Raw genomic sequence first — 19,313 nt, 5'->3', positions numbered from 1 at the left:
GTAAAAGTGTTCCTATTTCTCCACATCCTCTCCAGCATCTGTTTTCTCCAGATTTTTTAATGATCGCCATTCTAACTGGCGTGAGATGGTATCTCAATGTAGTTTTGATTTGCATTTCTCTAATGACCAGTGATGATGAGCATTTTTTCATATGTTTGTTGGCCTCATGTATGTCTTCTTTTGTAAAGTGTCTGTTCATATCCTTCGCCCATTTTTGAATGGGCTTGTTTGTATTTTTCTTGTAAATCTTTTTTAGCTCATTGTAAATTCTGGATATCAGCCCTTTGTCAGACGGGTAGGCTGCAAAAATTTTTTCCCATTCTATTGGTTGCCGATTCACTCTATTGACTGTTTCTTTTGCCGTGCAGAAGCTGTGGAGTTTGATTAGGTCCCATTTGTCTATTTTGGCTTTTGTTGCCAATGCTTTTGGTGTTTGGTCATAAAGTCCTTGCCTACACCTATGTCCTGAATGGTTTTGCCTAGGTTTCCTTCTAGTGTTTTTATGGTGTTACGTCTTATGTTTAAGTCTTTAATCCATCTGGAGTCAATTTTAGTGTAAGGTTTCAGGAAGGGGTCGAGTTTCTGCTTTCTGCATATGGCTAGCCAGTTTTCCCAACACCACTTATTGAACAGGGAATCCTTTCCCCATTGCTAGTTTTTTTCAGGTTTGTCAAAGATCAGGTGGTTGTAGATATGTTGTGTCGCCTCCGACACCTCTGTTCTGTTCCATTGGTCTATATCTCTGTTTTGGTACCAGTACCATGCTGTTTTGATTACTGTAGCCTTGTAGTAGAGTTTGATGTCTGGTAGTGTGATGCCTCCGGCTTTGTTCTTTTTGCTTAGAATTGTCTTGGCTATGCGGGCTCTCTTTTGGTTCCATATGAAGTTTAAGGTGGTTTTTTCCAATTCTGTGAGGAAGGTCATTGGTAGCTTGATGGGGATAGCGTTGAATCTGTAAATTACTTTGGGCAGTATGGCCATTTTCACGATATTAATTCTTCCTAACCATGAACATGGAATGTTTCTCCATCTGTTTGTGTCCTCTCTTATTTCGTTGAGCAGTGATTTGTAGTTCTCCTTGAAGAGGTCCTTTACGTTCCTTGTTAGTTGTATTCCTAGGTATTTTATTCTCTTTGTAGCAATTGTGAATGGCAGTTCGTTCTTGATTTGGCTCTCTTTAAGTCTGTTATTGGTGTATAGGAATGCTTGTGATTTTTGCACATTGATTTTGTATCCTGAGACTTTGCTGAAGTTGCTTATCAGTTTCAGGAGATTTTGGGCTGAGGTGATAGGGTCTTCTAGATATACAATCATGTCGTCTGCAAATAGAGACAATTTGACTTCCTCCTTTCCTAGTCGAATACCCTTTATTTCTTTTTCTTGCCTGATTGCTCTGGCTAGAACTTCCAGTACTATATTGAATAGGAGTGGTGAGAGAGGGCATCCTTGTCTAGTGCCAGATTTCAAAGGGAATGCTTCCAGTTTTTGCCCATTCAGTATGATATTGGCTGTTGGTTTGTCATAAATAGCTTTTATTATTTTGAGATACGTTCCATCGATACCTAGTTTATTGAGAGTTTTTAGCATAAAGGGCTGTTGAATTTTGTCAAAGGCCTTCTCTGCATCAATTGAGATAATCATGTGGTTTTTGTTTTTGGTTCTGTTTATGTGGTGAATTACATTTATAGACTTGCGTATATTGAACCAGCCTTGCATCCCCGGGATGAATCCTACTTGATCATGGTGGATAAGCTTTTTGATGTGCTGTTGTAATCGGCTTGCCAGTATTTTATTGAAGATTTTTGCATCTATGTTCATCATGGATATTGGCCTGTAGTTTTCTTTTCTTGTTGAGTCTCTGCCGGGTTTTGGTATTAGGATGATGTTGGTCTCATAAAATGATTTGGGAAGGATTCCCTCTTTTTGGATTATTTGGAATAGTTTCAGTAGGAATGGTACCAGTTCCTCTTTGTATGTCTGGTAGAATTCGGCTGTGAACCCATCTGGGCCTGGGCTTTTTTTGGGTGGTAGGCTCTTAATTGCTGCCTCGACTTCAGACTTTGTTATTGGTCTATTCAGGGTTTCGACTTCTTCCTGGTTTAGGCATGGGAGGAGGCTACTGTCCAGGAATTTATCCATTTCTTCCAGGTTTTCTAATTTATGTGCATAGAGTTGTTTGTAATAATCTCTGATGATGGTTTGAATTTCTGTGGCATCTGTGGTGATTTCCCCTTTATCATTTTTTATTGCATCTATTTGGTTATTCTCTCTTTTCTTTTTTATTAGTCTGGCCAGTAGTCTGTCTATTTTGTTGATCTTTTCAAAAAACCAGCTCCTGGATTTATTGATTTTTTGTAGGGTTTTTCGTGTCTCTATCTCCTTCAATTCTGCTTTGATCTTAGTTATTTCTTGTCTTCTGCTAGGTTTTGAGTTTTTTTGATCTTGCTCCTCTAGCTCTTTCAATTTTGATGATAGGGTGTCAATTTTAGTTCTCTCCTTTCTTCTCATGTGGGCACTTATTGCTATATATTTTCCTCTAGAGACTGCTTTAAATGTGTCCCAGAGATTCTGGTATGTGGTGTCTTCGTTCTCGTTGGTTTCGAAGAACATCTTTATTTCTGCCTTCGTTTCAGTGTTTATCCAGTCAACATTCAGGAGAAAGTTGTTCAATTTCCATGAGGCTGTGTGGTTCTGGGTTGGCTTCTGAATTCTGAGTTCTAACTTGATTGCACTGTGGTCTGAGAGACTCTTTGTTATGGTTTCCGTTCTTTTGCATTTGCTGAGGAGTGATTTACTTCCAATTATGTGGTCAATTTTAGAGTAGGTGTGATGTGGTGCTGAGAAGAATGTATATTCTGTGGATTTGGGCTGGAGAGTTCTGTAAATGTCTATTAGGTTTGCTTGTTCCAGGTCTGAGTTCAAGTCCTGGATATCCTTATTAATTTTCTGTCTCGTTGATCTGTCTAATATTGACAATGGTGTGTTGAAGTCTCCCACTATTAATGTGTGGGAGTCTAAGTCTCTTTGCAAGTCTTTAAGAACTTGCCTTATGTATCTGGGTGCTCCTGTATTAGGTGCATATATATTTAGGATCGTTAGCTCTTCTTGTTGCATTGATCCTTTTACCATTATGTAGTGTCCTTCTTTGTCTCTTTTGATCTTTGTTGCTTTAAAGTCTATTTTATCAGAGATGAGAATTGCAACTCCTGCTTTTTTTTGCTCTCCATTTGCTTGGTAAATCTTCCTCCATCCCTTTATTTTGAGCCTTTGTGTATCCTTGCATGTGAGGTGGGTTTCCTGGATACAGCACACTGATGGGTTTTGGCTTTTTATCCAATTTGCCAGTCTGTGTCTTTTGATTGGGGCATTTAGTCCATTTACATTTAGGGTTAATATTGTTATATGTGAGTTTAATCCTGTCATTTTGATGCTGGCTGGCTGTTTTGACCATTGGTTGATGCAGATTCTTCATTGTGTTGCTGCTCTTTACCATTTCGTGCGTTTTTGGAGTGGCTGGTGCTGGTTGTTTTTTTTTATGTGTAGTGTCTCCTTCAGGAGCTCTTGTAAAGCTGGTCTGGTGGTGATGAAATCTGTGAGTACTTGCTTGTTCACAAAGGATTTTATTTTTCCTTCACTTATGAAGCTTAGTTTGGCTGGATATGAAATTCTGGGTTGAAAGTTCTTTTCTTTAAGGATGTTGAATATCGGCCCCCACTCTCTTCTGGCCTGTAGGGTTTCTGCTGAGAGATCTGCTGTGAGTCTGATGGGCTTCCCTTTGTGGGTAACCCGACCTTTCTCTCTGGCTGCCCTTAGTATTTTCTCCTTCATTTCAACCCTGGTGAATCTGATGATTATGTGCCTTGGGGTTGCTCTTCTAGAGGAATATCTTTGTGGTGTTCTCTGTATTTCCTGGACTTGAATATTGGCCTGCCTTGCTAGGTTGGGGAAGTTTTCCTGGATAATATCCTGAAGAGTATTTTCCAGCTTGGATGCATTCTCTTCGTCACATTCAGGTACACCTATCAAACGTAGATTAGGTCTTTTCACATAGTCCCATATTTCTTGTTGACTCTGTTCATTCCTTTTTACCTTGTTTTCTCTAATCTTCCCTTCTCGTTTTATTTCATTGAGTTGATCTTCGACCTCTGATATCCTTTCTTCTGCTTGGTCAATTCTGCTGTTGAAACTTGTGCATGCTTCGCGAAGTTCTCGTGTTGTGTTTTTCAGCTCCATCAATTCACTCATATTCCTCTCTAAGTTGTCCATTCTCGTTAGCATTTCATCAAGTCTTTTTTCAAGGTTCTTAGTTTCTTTGCATTGGGTTAGAACATGTTCTTTTAGCTCACAGAAGTTTCTTATTATCCATTTTCTGAAAGCTGATTCTGTCATTTCATCACACTCATTCTCCGTCCAGTCTTGTTCCTGTGCTGGTGAGGAGTTATGCTGCCTTGTAGGAGGAGAGGTGTTCTGGTTTTGGGTGTTTTCATCCTTTTTGCGCTGGTTTCTTCCCATCTTTGTGGATTTAACCGCCTATTGACTTTGTAGTTGCTGTCTTTCTGATTTTGGTAATTTTAAGTCTGCAGCAGCTGAACTCATAAACCCCCTTTTCTTCCCCCCAGGTGTTATGGCCCAGGGGGTTAGGGCTTTATGCTTTTCAGCTGTGTTGCTACCGTTTTCCCTGCCCACAAGGTGGCAGTCTAGTCACACTCAGCCTGCAGAGGTTTCGCTGAGCTGCTGTGGGCTCCGCCCAGCTTCCGTGTGAGCTTCCCTGCAGTCCTGTTTATATGGGTGTAGTTAGAACTGCTTCCGCTATGCTGGCCCGCCCCTGTAGTGACGGAGTCTCTGTAGTGGCAGGTTGTCTTGGTTACAGCAAATTGCCCCGGGAACTGCAGGGTGTTTCCCGATGGAGGACGCCCCTCCCCCACAGAGCTGGACCGTCCCAGGTTCAGCCGTGTTTCCAGTGGGGCCCTCTTTGCCCGGGAATCTCTTGGCTTGCCTCCTTGCCTCAGCTCCCCTTGCTGGCCCAGAGGGGACACAGTCTCGTTCACTTTGCTCAAGGAGCTGCTGCTCCCTGCCCCCGGTGCAGGCCGAGCGACTGCTCTGGTCCAACCAGCGGCGCTGGGAACCCGTGGAGCTTCTCCGCCTGTGAATCTCCTGGTCTGTGGGCAGTTAAAATCCGCTGCCCTGTGTGCCGCTGCGTCAGCCGAAGCAGCGGCTCTGAGATTCGTGGCACATCCTTGCCTGGGGGTCTCCTGGCTTGACTCCCTGCTTCAGCTCCCCTTGCTGGCTCAGAGGGAACTCTGTCTCTCTCGCTCTGCATAAGAAGCCACTGCCCCCCGCCCCAGGGCGTAGGCTGAGTGGCCACGCCGCTCAAACCAGCGGCGCTGGCGACCCGTGGGGCTTCTCCTCCTGTGAATCGCCTGGTCTGTGGGCAGTAAAAATCCGTCTGGGAATGTGGCGTCCACTCACCCTCTGTGCCTTCTCTCAGAGCTGCAATCCCGACTTCCTCCTAAGTGGCCATCTTGGATCGAGTTGTTTTGTTTTTATGGATTTGAATGCTTTTATGCATTTTATCTCTGCTTTGATAAAAAGCTGCTAATTATCATATTTTATCTAATATCTATTTTCCACTGGTCTGTCTCTATTATTCTACTCTTCCTCTATTCCTATATTCACTCTCATTTGAGAAATATTTTAAACATATGTTATAAATTATAATATATATATAATGCTTATAAAATATATTGATGTGGGAATGAAAACAAAGTAAGGATAGAAGTAACACAAACTATGAGGAGTGAACTACACAGAAATACTTAAAATAAGTGCAGCAGGTAAAAGTGAATCACAAATCCATCTGTAGGTTTCCTTGATGTCAAAGAGAAGAAAAGAGATCTAGTGTCTAGTTTTTTTGTGTTTTTTTTTGAGACAGAGTCTCGCTCTGTCTCCAGGCACCAGACTGGAGTGCAATGGCGTGATCTCGGCTCACTGCAACCTCCGCCTCCCGGATTCAAGGAACCCTCCTGCCTCAGCCTCCCAGGTAGCTGGGACTACAGGTGCACGCCACCACGCCCAGCTAATTTTTTATATTTTTAGTAGAGACGGGGTTTCACCATGTTGGCTAGGATGGTCTTGATCTCTTGACCTTGTGATCTGCCTGCCTCGGCCTCCCAAAGTGCTGGGATTACAGGCTTGAGCCACCGCGCCCAGCCTAGAAGTAGTTTTTTTCAGATACTGAGATCTGAGAAAAACTTTGCAGTTGTGACATACCATATGCTGTTTTAAACCACATTCTACCCTAAATATCAATACTTGTTTTGTAAGCACTGCCTTTTTCAAACTAACCCTGTAACACTAAAGTTTCATGTAGTAGGCATGCATGAGTGAGCAGTGAGGTAAGGTAAAAATGAGAATATCTAGAATAGTCTACTGGTCCAAGACACTCTAGGATGGAGATACATATATGCATATATAGTGTATCTGCATATCTGTGTTCCATGTTCTCACTCTATGGTCTGGCAAGAATGTCAACAGTAGATACCTTGTGGCCAATTCAGAGTCAACCTGTGTATATTTTAATGGAGTGGAGGGAGAATCACCCTTCTGAAACATCAGTTTGTAATTCCTTCTGCTAGAGAAAAGTCTTATGATAGGTAGGCTTCTTAAACTTGTGTCTAACACTCTAGAGTTAAATAGGCTTTAAGAGTAAGACTCAAAGTGTTCTCATAAAGTATATAAGTTTTAGGGTGTTAGTTTTGTTATTTTTAAAGTTAATGTTTGAATAGCTAATATATTCACACAGGTCAGATATCTAAACATATAATAAAGAGTAAATGAAAAGTCTCCACCCCATTCCTCATTTGCTCAGTTTCCATTGCTACCTTTACCATCACTTTAAGTGTTTTATTTTCTTTTTAGTCCATTTAACAGTGGACTAAAACTTGATAAATTCAGAGCTAGGAAGCTTAAGGAATACTTGATTTGAAGAGATCTAGCACATTTTAGAATGCTGAGAGCATTTTCCCTTCTCCTACAATCCACCACACATACAACACACATATCTGAGCCAGTTAGAAGGAAAAAGTCCTGCCTTTTCTCTAACTGGAAGGACATTACACATATTCTAGTATCACTCCGCTTCCTTTACAGGGTATAATGACTGAATTGATAGTTTTCTTACCATATCTTATTTTGTTGCAATATTGAAGTCTGTCATTTTGTTATGCATTTTATTGAAGTTAGACTATACTTATTTCAGAAATAGTATGTGTTTTTTAATATTAATTAAGGCTACATATAAATGCTTCATTCTTTATAATAAGTTTTTGTCTGCATTTAGATGATACAGTTAACTGGTATTCCAGTAGTGAAGAGGAAGAAGGAAGCAGTGTCAAATCAATACTGAAAACATTACAGAAACAAACAGAAACTTTAAGGAATCAGCAACAACCTTCCACAGAACTCAGTCCTCCTACTGATCCAAGGCTTGCTAAAGAGAAGAGTAAAGGAAACCAAGTGGTTGACCCTAGACTTAGGACTATCCCAAGACAAGACATCAGAAAGCCTTCTGAGTCTGCCCCACTGGATCTTAGACTTGCGTGGGATCCCAGGAAATTAAGAGGGAATGGAAGTGGTCATGTAGGCTCTTCTGTTGGTGGAGCAAAGTTTGATGTGCATCATGCAAATGCTGGCACTAATGTCAAACACAAAAAAGGTGATGATGATGATGAAGATACAGAGAGAGAACTGAGAGAAAAAGCTTTCTTAATACCTTTGGATGCCTCACCTGGCATAATGCTCCAGGATCCAAGGTCACAATTGAGACAGTTCAGTCACATTAAGATGGACATTATTCTAACCAAACCCAACTTTGCAAAACACATTGTGTGGGCTCCGGAAGACTTACTTCCAGTACCTTTACCTAAACCTGATCCAGTGTCTTCAATCAATTTACCTCTGCCCCCGCTTATAGCTGACCAGAGGCTAAATAGGTTATGGAATACAAAAAGTGATCTTCATCAAAATACAGTGTCCATTGATCCAAAATTAGCAGCCAAAGCCAAAATTAATACAACAAACAGAGAAGGCTACCTAGAACAATTTGGAGACTCACACAGTTCAGGAAGTAAATTAGGAGATCCTAGACTACAAAAAAATTTTGATCCTAGGCTTCACAGACTGCCCAATACAGAGTCTCATCAAGTAGTTATGAAGGATTCACATACATCAAAGGGTGCCCCTCACTTAGCCAGATCAAACCCTGGTTCATCACAGCCCTCAGGGCCAGGAACTAGCAATTCTGGTTCCGGGGCTCTGCCTCCATATGCCCCTAAACTCTCTTCCTCAGCTGGCCTTCCACTGGGAACTCCAACTTCAGTTCTTAGTGGTATTAGTTTGTATGACCCTAGGGATCATGGTTCATCGTCCACAGCAGAGCTTGCAACAGTTTCTTTAGGAGAAAACTCAAAGAACCAGAAAAAAAGTGGTGGCTTAAAAAGTAGTGACAAAAATGAGCCTTCCCCTGGAGAAGCTATCATGCCACAGAAAACAACTCCAAATGTGGAAGTCCCTCTTGACGGGCCAGCTGACCCACAGGCAGATGTTCCCAGGAGTTCTGGTAAGGTTCAGGTCCCAGCAGTGCACAGCCTTCCTATTCAGGCATTAACAGGCTTAATTAGGCCCCAGTACAGTGATCCAAGGCAGGCAAAGCAGCCAGGACAGGGGAGCCCAACCCCAGATAATGATTCCGGTAGAGAAACAGATGACAAATCTCTGAAAGAGGTTTTTAAAACTTTTGATCCAACCGCGTCACCATTTTGTTAGCTATTGTGTAATTAAGCAGTTCTTTTCACTCTTGTGACTGTCTCAGTCCTCTGCTGTTTTGTAACTGGTTTACCTCTATAGTTTATTTATTTTTAAATTATAAACACTTTTCAGCTGCTAGTATCAGAACCACATGAAATTATAGCCTCTAAAGCCTGTGGTATTTTATATAATATTTTTATAACTTTAAAAGACTGTAGTAATTGACCTAAAAACTTAAGTTAGTTTCAGTAAAAGTACTTTTATTGTAAATAAACCATCATGAACTCAACACTCTGCTTGAATATATGCCAGTTGTCTTTCATAATCAATGTTTAGATAAACGATTGCCACTTTTTATATGGTTGTTTAGTTTCAAGCAATATGATGTACATTACTTTTGAGAAACAGTATTTTGACTAGGACCTCTCATTTTTATTTGTCAGCACAAAACTGATTAATATGTAATGCTAACTGCTAATTAAAATGTAAAATCCAGTAAAGAAAACATTTTAAAATCACAATTAGCAGAGCAGTTCATGTTTAAGGGTATCACTTTTATTAGTATTGGCAATATCATTTGTGTAAATGAAGCATTTGAATGTCATATCTTTTTAAAGTATTTTATTGTATACTGTATCATAGAAGTTGGAGGTATATAAATAGAACATTTTGCTAAAGTGAAAAATTTCCAAGTTCTCTAGCATAACTTTTTAAATTTAATTTTTCATATGAAATAGCAATTAGTTACTGCTATGTTACATTGTGATATTTATGTATGTCAATGTGTCTTTAGCAGCATAGTTTATATTGCTTTTTCAAATGATGTAGCTGCAATAATTGTGTTCATCATGACTTTGGCAATTCTTAACAAAATTTTTAAGGATCCAGTGAGAGTCTGTAGTGATTATTACATGGATAATGTTTTAAATGTCTAGGTTCTGTATTTTTTCTTAAATAGCAAGAAAACACAGAGATTGCAAGTATAGTCAACAGCATTTGGCTATCAATAAAGAATCTCTTTCAGATCTCACTTGGCTGGCATTCTGTAACAGAGGGGATTACCTGGTGTTTTAAGTATTTAATGTCTTCATAGTGTGGAAATCTCCTAAACTGATTAGAAACTGTATTTTATGAAAAATAACTTGTATTCATTCTTGTGTATTTATTGCAATATATAAATAATGGCAACTCTTTGTTTTATACATACATAATTTATAACTGAAACTAAGTATTACACTGCTACTCATATTCTGAACTGGAAGTATAGAACAGTGCTGGTAACAACTCCAATACATATTAATAACTTGAAAAGGACCATTTCACTATAAAAGACAGTGAAAGTAAGTAATGAAATCAGTCCTTGAATGAAAACAGCTGCCCTTGAGAAGTGATTTTTTTTTTTTAATATACAGTAAAATATTTCATGGGAACCTAACACTCAGATAGCATATGGTTTACTAATAATGCATATCCTTTCTAATCACTTCTTCAATTCTTTCTGCTTCAGTTCTGTGCTAAAATGGGGTTGTGGTTAAGTGAACAAGAACTCTGCCTACTTAAGAAGTTCATTGTGTTCTAAGTGGAAGGAGAGTTACGGAAGGGAATGTGAATTTTTACTGTTTGTTCTTCGGATACATTTGCTGTCTGAAATGACTCTGGATAACATTTTTGGGTTAAAAATGTAATTTAAAGCCACCATACAAAGTATTTTCTAATTTACTCTCCAGATGAATTTTGTTGTTAATTGAGAAGTCAATAAAATGAATTAAACTGACAGAAAATATATGTATATATATATGTGTGTGTGTGTGTGTGTATATATATGTGTGTGTGTGTGTGTGTATATATATATATATATCCCAAAGTGTAATTTACTCTTTTGTCAGTATAAAATCAGAAAAATGGCTGATTTTAGTAATTGAAATTTTTAGCAAATCTTTAATTTATTCATGTAGTTTATAGTTATTGTGTCAAGTAATGCTATTTACATTTTAAGCATAAGAGAATTTGGCTTGTTAAAGATCAAAATAGAATCCAAACTCTTAACAGAATATCTTTTTTACAACTAAAAAAGATATTCCAAGATTTATTAAAAAGTAAGATTTAAAAGTTACTAATGCAAATTCTGTAATGTTCATTTATTCAGTATTCTGAGTCCCTATTATCTCAACTATTGTCCTAGAGGCTATTTTACAAAAAAATTTTGAACTTAGTTTCAAATTTGACAATATATTTTATATGAAAATGTTTATGTTTAAAATAATGACTTTTATTTATTATACAGCATTTTTATTGTGATAGCATTAGTTTATGGGATATTCTGTCATACCTTGTAAACATAGTTTATTTTAATATTCTTCTTTTTTCCCATTTTCTCATACAAATTGAATAAGCAGCCATTTTCCCCTAATAAATAGCTCTTCTTTAAGGTGAATTCGTGTTTTTAGAATCCATGTAATTTGAATTTCACTGTTAGATGGACAAGTAAGTTATGTTCCTATTGTTAGAAGCCACATATTTAGAGATAACAGAAATAACTTGAGTCTTAAGAGTCTGGATAGGCTCATCCATTGCGATGTAACTTAACTATTCATACTGTTTGTGATGAAAATTCTATACCTGTTTACTTTGATGATTAATAGAGTGGATGTATCAGGGGGTTGAAATGGAACACACAGAAGATCATGAGAATTTAGATTCAGCGACTACTTTCCCGTATCTTGGTTAAGCTTTCATTGTGAACCTTAAAAACAAATCAAATGTTGGTATGATTTCAAACTCTATTTCAAAAATTGGGTCTGTTTCTATCTGCAACCTCTGTATTTCCCAGCTGAATGTTTCAAACCCCCAAATTAGGCTGCAGCTGAAAGAGCCTAATTGTGAAATGATGTGTGCTTAGGTTTCTGTTAATCCTTTAGCCATGGAAGTCTGAATAGTAGTGTTCCTCCTACTTATTTTAAGAGTGGAAGAACAGTTTGGTAGTAAAGAAATCCTGTGTGAACTTTTAGCTCAGCCACTCTGCTGAATTAATTAGAGAGAGGTAGGAAGGCTTTACAAGGGCTGGAAGTTTAAAGAGAATAAATTCATATTTTTGTTCTGAATTGGTTTCTGTGCCATTTATATCAATATCTAGTTGCTTATCTGTGAAATGGGGTTAATTTTGATTGATCACATATTTGATGTAAAGAATGAATTATTTTTGTAAGGTATTTGTAAATATAAAATTGCTTTATAACTTGAATGAACATAATCATTATGCTCCCATTAGGGTGCATTAAGTTGTACAAATTCCAAAATAACATGATATGGTTTGTATGGTTTGCAATTTTATGAAGCTTCAGATGGCATGCACAGAATACACAACAGTAGAATTTCCTGAGAAGCTGTTCAAGTGAATATTAACCCATCAAGTTAGCAATTTCCTTAAATGTTTATCAGGAAGACATAGGACTTCCCTACCTTAGAGCTATATAGACTTGTGTCTCTCCAAGATCTGACTTCTCCGCCCATTTTATACAGGTTGGATATTGATGGAGGGTTAAAAATGCTATGACAATTCATAATGCATGATGTGTTTGTTTAAATCATAGCATATTTGGGCAGAGTGGCCAGCTCATTCACTATGAGAGCCACCAGCTCTTAGAAACAGCAGATCTGTTCACACCCAGTCTGTAATATATTTCTTCAGGCATGTCACATTGAGGTCTTCCTGAGTGACCACTTAGTCGATAAAGGTATTATGTTTCTTTAGTTAATAACCACTAGAAGTTAGGAAGCTCCTAGAGACCAGGATATGAGATCTTAGGCCATGGCAGTCTTTCCATTTGCATGACATAGAATCTGTAGTGGAGATGTTTTCCCTGATGTTTTTGGAGGGCTGGACTGTGCTGAAGGCTGTACCTTGGCGGGGTGGTCTGCAGTCATGCGGTCCACTGATAGGGTCCCCCTCCCCACAAGCTTCAGTGATTGAGCTTTCTGTTAATTTCTCAAATTATCTTTTCAAAAATGGTTTGGCACTACTTGATGATAATTATGTTCAAAATTAAGTCCAGTAGAATATATAAGCATTTGTAAATTAGTTTAAATAAGACTTAGTTTAGGAAATCTATGCTTTGACATATATAACCAAACAGCCTGAGGGTTCAAAGCTATTTTCTTCTTAGGTGTTACTCTTTAGCATTTACATAATGCCTTTTCCCCAAGCGGTTTAATGTGGTTTGCAGAAACAGTTTTGGCAGCTACCAATCACTATATTGCTGGAGTTTTGTGTTTGAGTATGTCACTTATCAGCAGTATCTGCCAGTTGTGACAAAGCCCATATTAACCTGCCTTACCTGGAAAGGATACAAACCCAAGAAAGGACTTTTGGTTAACATCTACATAGTACTTAGAATTTCTAAGTTTGAAATAAGAAACAAAAAGCATATTTAAAACACTATTTTATGCTTTTGGAGGCAGGACCTGTATGTATCTCCTTATTTTTATACTTCCCCATAGAAACAGGCCTAGTTGTAGGCACACAGGCACACAGTGGGTGCTTTGTTAACTGCTTATTGATGGCTTCCTGACATCCATCCAAGTGTCAGTTTTACAGGTGCTGTCACCCATCACAATAGATGTGGCAGAAACATTCCATGACCACATTAGAAAGAATGCAGCTTACGAGTTATATCTCTTTTGATAGACCCAGAGAGCCCAACTGCTCTTTTTTGTCCTCATCTTCACCCCAAGCAATGTGAAGACAGGTTATGGCAACTTAGGAGCTCCATGTTTCTGTAATAATTCATAACTTTAAGAGTCCTCCAGACTTAGAAGATTATTTCATGGTGAAAATTTGGATTGATCAATAATTTATTCCTATAAATGTCTGCAGCATTTTTTTTCCGTAACCAGAAAAGTAACTGCATAGCCAGTCTTTTTTTTTCGGTAATTCTTACTTGCTGTTTTTTTGTTTCTTTGAGACGGTTTTCACTCTTATTGCCCAGGTTGGTTGGAGTGCAATGGTGCAATGGTGCAATCTCAGATCACTGCAACCTCTACCTCCCGGGTTCAAGTGATTCTCCTACCTTAGCCTCCCAAGTAGTTGGGCTTACAGGCACGTACCACCACACCCAGCTAATGTTTTTTTATTTACTAGAGGCAGGCTCTCACCATATTGGTCAGGCTGGTCTCGAACTCCTGACCTCAGATGATGCACCCACCTTGACCTCCCAAAGTGTTCAGATTACAGGCATGAGCCAACGTGCCCAGCCTGTTTTTTGTTTGTTTGTTTGTTTTGTTTTGTTTTGTTTTTTGAGACGGTCTCACTCTGTGGCCCAGGCTAAAGTGCAGCGGCTCAATCTCAGCTCACTGCAGCCTCCAACTCCCAGGTTCAAGCACTTCTCCCACCGTACCCTCCCGAGTAGCTGGAACTACAGGCATGTGTCACCACACTCGGCTATTTTTTGTATTTTTTGGTAGAGACGGGGTTTCACCATGTTGACCAGGCTGATCTTGAACTCCTGGCCTCAAGTGATCCACCAGTCTTGGCCTCTTAAAGTGCTGGGATTACAGGCATAAGCCACCGCATCTGGCTCAGTTTTTTTTTAATTATTATTATTTTTATTTATATATTTATTTTTTTGAGATGGAGTCTTGCTCTGTTGCCCAGGCTGGAATGCAGTGGCATGATCTTGGCTCACTGCAACCTCTGCCTTTTGGGTTCAAGTGATTCGTCTGCCTCAGCCTCCTGAGTAGCTGGGATGACAGGCGTGCACCACCACACCTGGCTAATTTTTTATATTTTTGGTGGAGACAGGGTTTCACCATGTTGGCCAGGCTACTCCTGACCTCAAGTGATCCACCCACCCCGGCCTCCCAAAGTGTTGGGATTACAGGCGTCAGCCACTGCTCTTGGCCAGTCTTTTATTTTAAATTAAATAATTAGGCCTAACCAGTGAATTATCAATAGCATTTAGAATTCCTTTCATCCAGACACCATGAACAATAATTTTCCCTTTCAAGTTATGATTTGACTCTAATTTTGGATCTTGTATCTGATCTTTAAATGCCTTTCATTATAGAACAACCATGCTACCGTTAGCAAAATTATTGTAGGCTTAAAGAAGAGCTGTGAGTTCAAAGAAGACTGTGACTTCTTGGAATAGTATTTTACAGCATTGTTTATTCTTGAGCCTCTTGTTTTTTAAGCTTAGGGTTTATAAGAAAAAAAATGAATGTATAGCTGATTATAGCATTTTAGAAAAAACCAGCTCTGCAGATAGGCCCCATACTTCTTGGCTCATTACTGATTTTAATACCTTTATAAGAGTATTAAGATTGAAAGGAGTGGCGAAATTTGCATTATCAGAGGTCTGGTATGTAATTTATTGTAAAGAAATTAAATATATAGAGGTCCAATTTTTAAAAAATTAACCATATTGTTCTCAAACCTCCATTACCACCAACATCTTGGGGGCTATTTATACTTTTTTTTTTTTAAATGAAGTCTCACTCTGTTGCCCAGGCTGGAGTGCAGTGGTGCCATCTCGGCTCACTGCAACCTCTGCCTCCCAGGTTCAAGTGATTCTCCTGCCTCAGCCTCGTGAGTAGCTGGGATTACAGGCACCTACCACCATACCCAGCCAGTTTTTTGTATTTTTAGTAGAGAGGGGGTTTCACCATGTTGTCCAGGCTGGTCTCCGAACTCCTGACCTCAAATGATTCGCCTGCCTCAGCCCCTTAGAGTGCTGAGATTACAGGCGTGAGCCACCGCACCTGGCCTAGACTATACATTTTATACATTTTTTAAATAGAGAAAGTCAAAAATGATAAACCATTATAAAATAGAAGTTTCAGTCCAACTGTATTTTACAGAAAGTTGCCCTCAAATGTTTGAGAGGGAAGTCACATATGATAGAAGAATATCTTTTCAACAGGTAGAATTTTATTTCCTCACAAAGTGACAATCAAAAGAGGCATTTGTATACTTACTTGCCAAAGTTTAAAGATTTTTTACATTCCTTACCCTAAACCCACTGCCCTGTCCGTCCAGGATTCAGAAAGGGCTCAGCATAGATCCAGGGCTCCAGGGCTCATGTCATTTTGTTATTAGTCTAGGGCTTTTGTGCATGCACAGTCTAGGTGGGGCATCTTTGTATGTGTGTTGCTGGTTGGGGCCAGGAATGGGGATGGGTGGGAGCTGTCCAGGTTTAAGATTGTTCATTTTCTGTTAGATACACAAGCACTATCTGTGGGCTGAAATCCAGGTAATACCTATTTAGTATGACTTTTTTTTTTTTTTAACTTGCTACTGCAATTATTTCAGTTCCCCCAAGTTGTGTCTCACATGTTGGGAAAGTGCTGCCTTGACTATTTTATTTTAGAAGGTTTTACTAGATACCAGTTTAGTAGATTAATGACATTGTTTTAATCTACTGTCTGCTCAAAAGACACCAGCAAGAGGGTATACTTTGCTGAATTGATAAATTATTCTATTAAGGACTAACAAAGTACTTGGTAAAATTAGGAATAAATATTCCCCTCCTTCTTTACCAATAAATTTTCCAAGTTGCATTCCATTGTTGCAAGTTTCTGTAATTTTTTCTGCAATACCTTTTTTTGTCTGAATTTAAATAAAAATGTTTCTAATAATATCTGTCTGGCAGTGTGATGCTTTGCTTTAATAAATCTTCAGCATTTAAAGACAGAACACAGGGGAACCATGTGCACATTTAAGAGCTTATAAATGGAACCCATCCCAGACTTTCCTGGGAAAAAAAGGGGGATAGCGTTAAATTGTTTGTCCTTTGATTTATCTTTCGTACACAGAAATTGTGCTTCACTTAACTACATAGATGCTGTTAGCATTTAAAGCCCTATTTCCTGATATTACCTTCATTCCAGGAAGCATGTCTTACATTAGCCAAAGTTAATTTTCTATTAGAAGATCTGAACCTAAGAAGTTGTTAGCAAATGTACTGCTTAATAGAGCAGGAACTCTTCAGGATCAAAATGGGATCTCATTGCAGGAAAGACTTTCTGAGAACTGCTCATGCTTCCCTCAAAGTCAGGAAGTGTCATTAAAAGATGCTTTCTGGACTCTACACGTTCTATGGTCAAGAACACACTGTCTTAAACAGGGGCGCCTAGTAGATTACTGGATGTAATTCCTGAGCAATTCTATCAGAAGCTTCTTCCTTAAGAGATAGCCTGGTCTAGACTTGGTACCCTCTCTTCTGAGCAATGTAATATTGGGCAAGTCAGGACTTCAGTGAGCATTGCTTTCCTCACCTACAAAATGCAGATTTATTCATTCATTTAAGAAAAATAGGCCGGGCGCGGTGGCTCACACCTGTAACCCCAGCACTTTGGGAGGCCAAGGCGGGTGGATCACGAGGTCAAGAGATCAAGACCATCCTGGTCAACATGGTGAAACCCCGTCTCTACTAAAAATACAAAAAATTAGCTGGGCATGGTGGCACATGCCTGTAATCCCAGCTACTCAGGAGGCTGAGGCAGGAGAATTGCCTGAACCCAGGAGTCGGAGGTTGCGGTGAGCCGAGATCGCGCCATTGCACTCCAGCCTGGGTAACAAGAGCGAAACTCCTTCTCAAAAAAAAAAAAAAAAAAAAAAATTGAGCACTTGGCATATGCTCTTAGGTGTTGAGATACAGAGATGAGTAATAAGATGGATTGCTTTTTGAATACGGCTTACTGCAAAGTGAATAAAATCACATTGCTTTGTGGTGAATATCAAATGATCAAGCACACAAGGATATATTTTAGTAACTAAAGGGACCAAAAAAAGTGGTGGATGTAGGGTCACATATTTTTTTTTCAAATCAAACAATGCCCATCTCTGCCATCCTCACATTGGTGTTGGTTTCACCCCTTTGACTTTATTCTCTGCAATGGCACATTACCCAGCATTTTTGAGCTCCCAAGTGCTTATGATAATTACAGTAAAGCCTCAATATATGTGAATTGGGTGATGGTGTGCTCGAGGGCTTATGTACATCATCTTATCAAATCCATAGCTAGCATCCAGGACCTACTTAGAATGCTCCAGGACAATCCAGCAAGGTGAGCCCTGGTTCCCATTTTAAAGATGGGCAAACAGCATAGTGAAGGTAGATAGCTTGCCTAAGATCACAACTGATACGTGACAAAGCTGGGATTTAAACACACCTGCCTGGGTCCAAACCAATGTTCTTAACTACAACAACATGACTGCTTTTCAATACTCAGAAAACAGCATAAACTCTTGGAAGAGTGATTTCCAACTTTAGTTGCAACTCTCAAGACCTCATTCCGTTGTCTGCAAGTGGCTTTTGGCAGGTGTTTATATTTATCATTACTTAGTGCAAAATTAATTTGACTTTGTTAATCCAACAATAACTTCTCAAGTAATGGTGTTCTCAGGTTTTACAAAATGAGAACTGGGATTGACCATTTTCAGTGGTCTCTCCAGGTTCTTTCCTGGGGCTTTAGAAGCACATTTTGTATTTTGTTGAAGTCAATGGCAAATAGATCCTTTGGCAGCTCAATACTTGAAAATAGAATCTGCCACCCTCACTCCTTCCACATCTTCCATAAGGGGCTAGTTTGGGTCACTCTTGGATGACTGCACAGATTCACTTTTGCTGTCCAAAGGCTGGGGTTTGACTCCTCCATATACAGCAAAACTTCCTGTCCACTCAAGATATGGTATTTACAGTCAAAGAATAGTTTAATTTTATCTAGGGAATAATTAAAATTTTAAAGGTTTCTTTTTAAGCCTTGAAAGGGACTTCACACTAGATGATCTCAAATCCCTCTCTTTATCTGATAACCGAAGGTTTAGAAATGATAAAGAAGTCAAGTTTATGCCAGTGGTTACAATTGTAGTTTAAGCTAAAGTAGGGGACCAGATGGAGTTAAATAACTACAGACCAGAAGTACGTATTCATTAAACATTCACCCTGAGATATACGTGCAGGTTACTTTTATTTACTACAATAAGTTATTAGAAACCCCACCAATGAAGTGCTCACTAAATATTTATTGACTGAAAAAATTAATTTCAATTAAGAAAAAGCTTTGGAGAGGCCAGGCACAGTGGCTCACACCTGTAATCCCAGCACTTTGGGAGGCCTAGGTGGGCGGATCACGAGGTCAAGAGATCCAGACTATCCTGGCCAACATGGTGAAACCCTGTCTCTACCAAAAATACAAAAATTAGCTGGGCGTGGTGGCATGCATCTGTAGTCCCAGCTACTAGGGAGGTTGAGGCAGGAGACTCGCTTGAACTTGGAAGGCAGAGGTTGCAGTAAGCCAAGATCATGCCACTGCACTCCAGCCTGGTGACAGAGCAAGACTCTGTCTCAAAATAAATAAATAAATAAAACTTTGGAAAAGTTCACACACTTGCAGTTATTTTCTACTATACATTGGGTACTTAATGAGTAACCACCATCACCACCATCACTATCACCACCATCACGACCATCACCACCACTATCACCACCACGACCACCATATTACCACCA

The 19,313-nt window shown here is 39.2% G+C and overlaps 1 protein-coding gene across 1 annotated transcript in view; it reads left to right on the top strand.

Moving 5' to 3' along the window:
* The window catches only part of ZC3H6 (zinc finger CCCH-type containing 6), a 48,557-nt gene extending 36,511 nt beyond the window's left edge, over positions 1-12,046 (top strand). The window contains exon 11 of the mRNA XM_064371656.1: positions 7,340-12,046. Within this exon, the coding sequence (XP_064227726.1) occupies positions 7,340-8,823 (1,484 nt within the window). The 3' untranslated portion in view covers positions 8,824-12,046. The remainder of the gene's footprint in view (positions 1-7,339) is intronic.
* Positions 12,047-19,313: the final 7,267 nt, after the last annotated feature.

Source organism: Aotus nancymaae, unplaced genomic scaffold, assembly GCF_030222135.1.
Source record: "Aotus nancymaae isolate 86718 unplaced genomic scaffold, 86718_ANA_hifiasm-v0.15.2.pri h1tg000155l, whole genome shotgun sequence".
In the NCBI taxonomy this organism is placed as follows: domain Eukaryota; kingdom Metazoa; phylum Chordata; class Mammalia; order Primates; family Aotidae; genus Aotus; species Aotus nancymaae.
The sequence above is the reverse complement of the archived record's forward strand: the minus strand, read 5'-3'. Positions and strand labels throughout refer to the sequence as shown.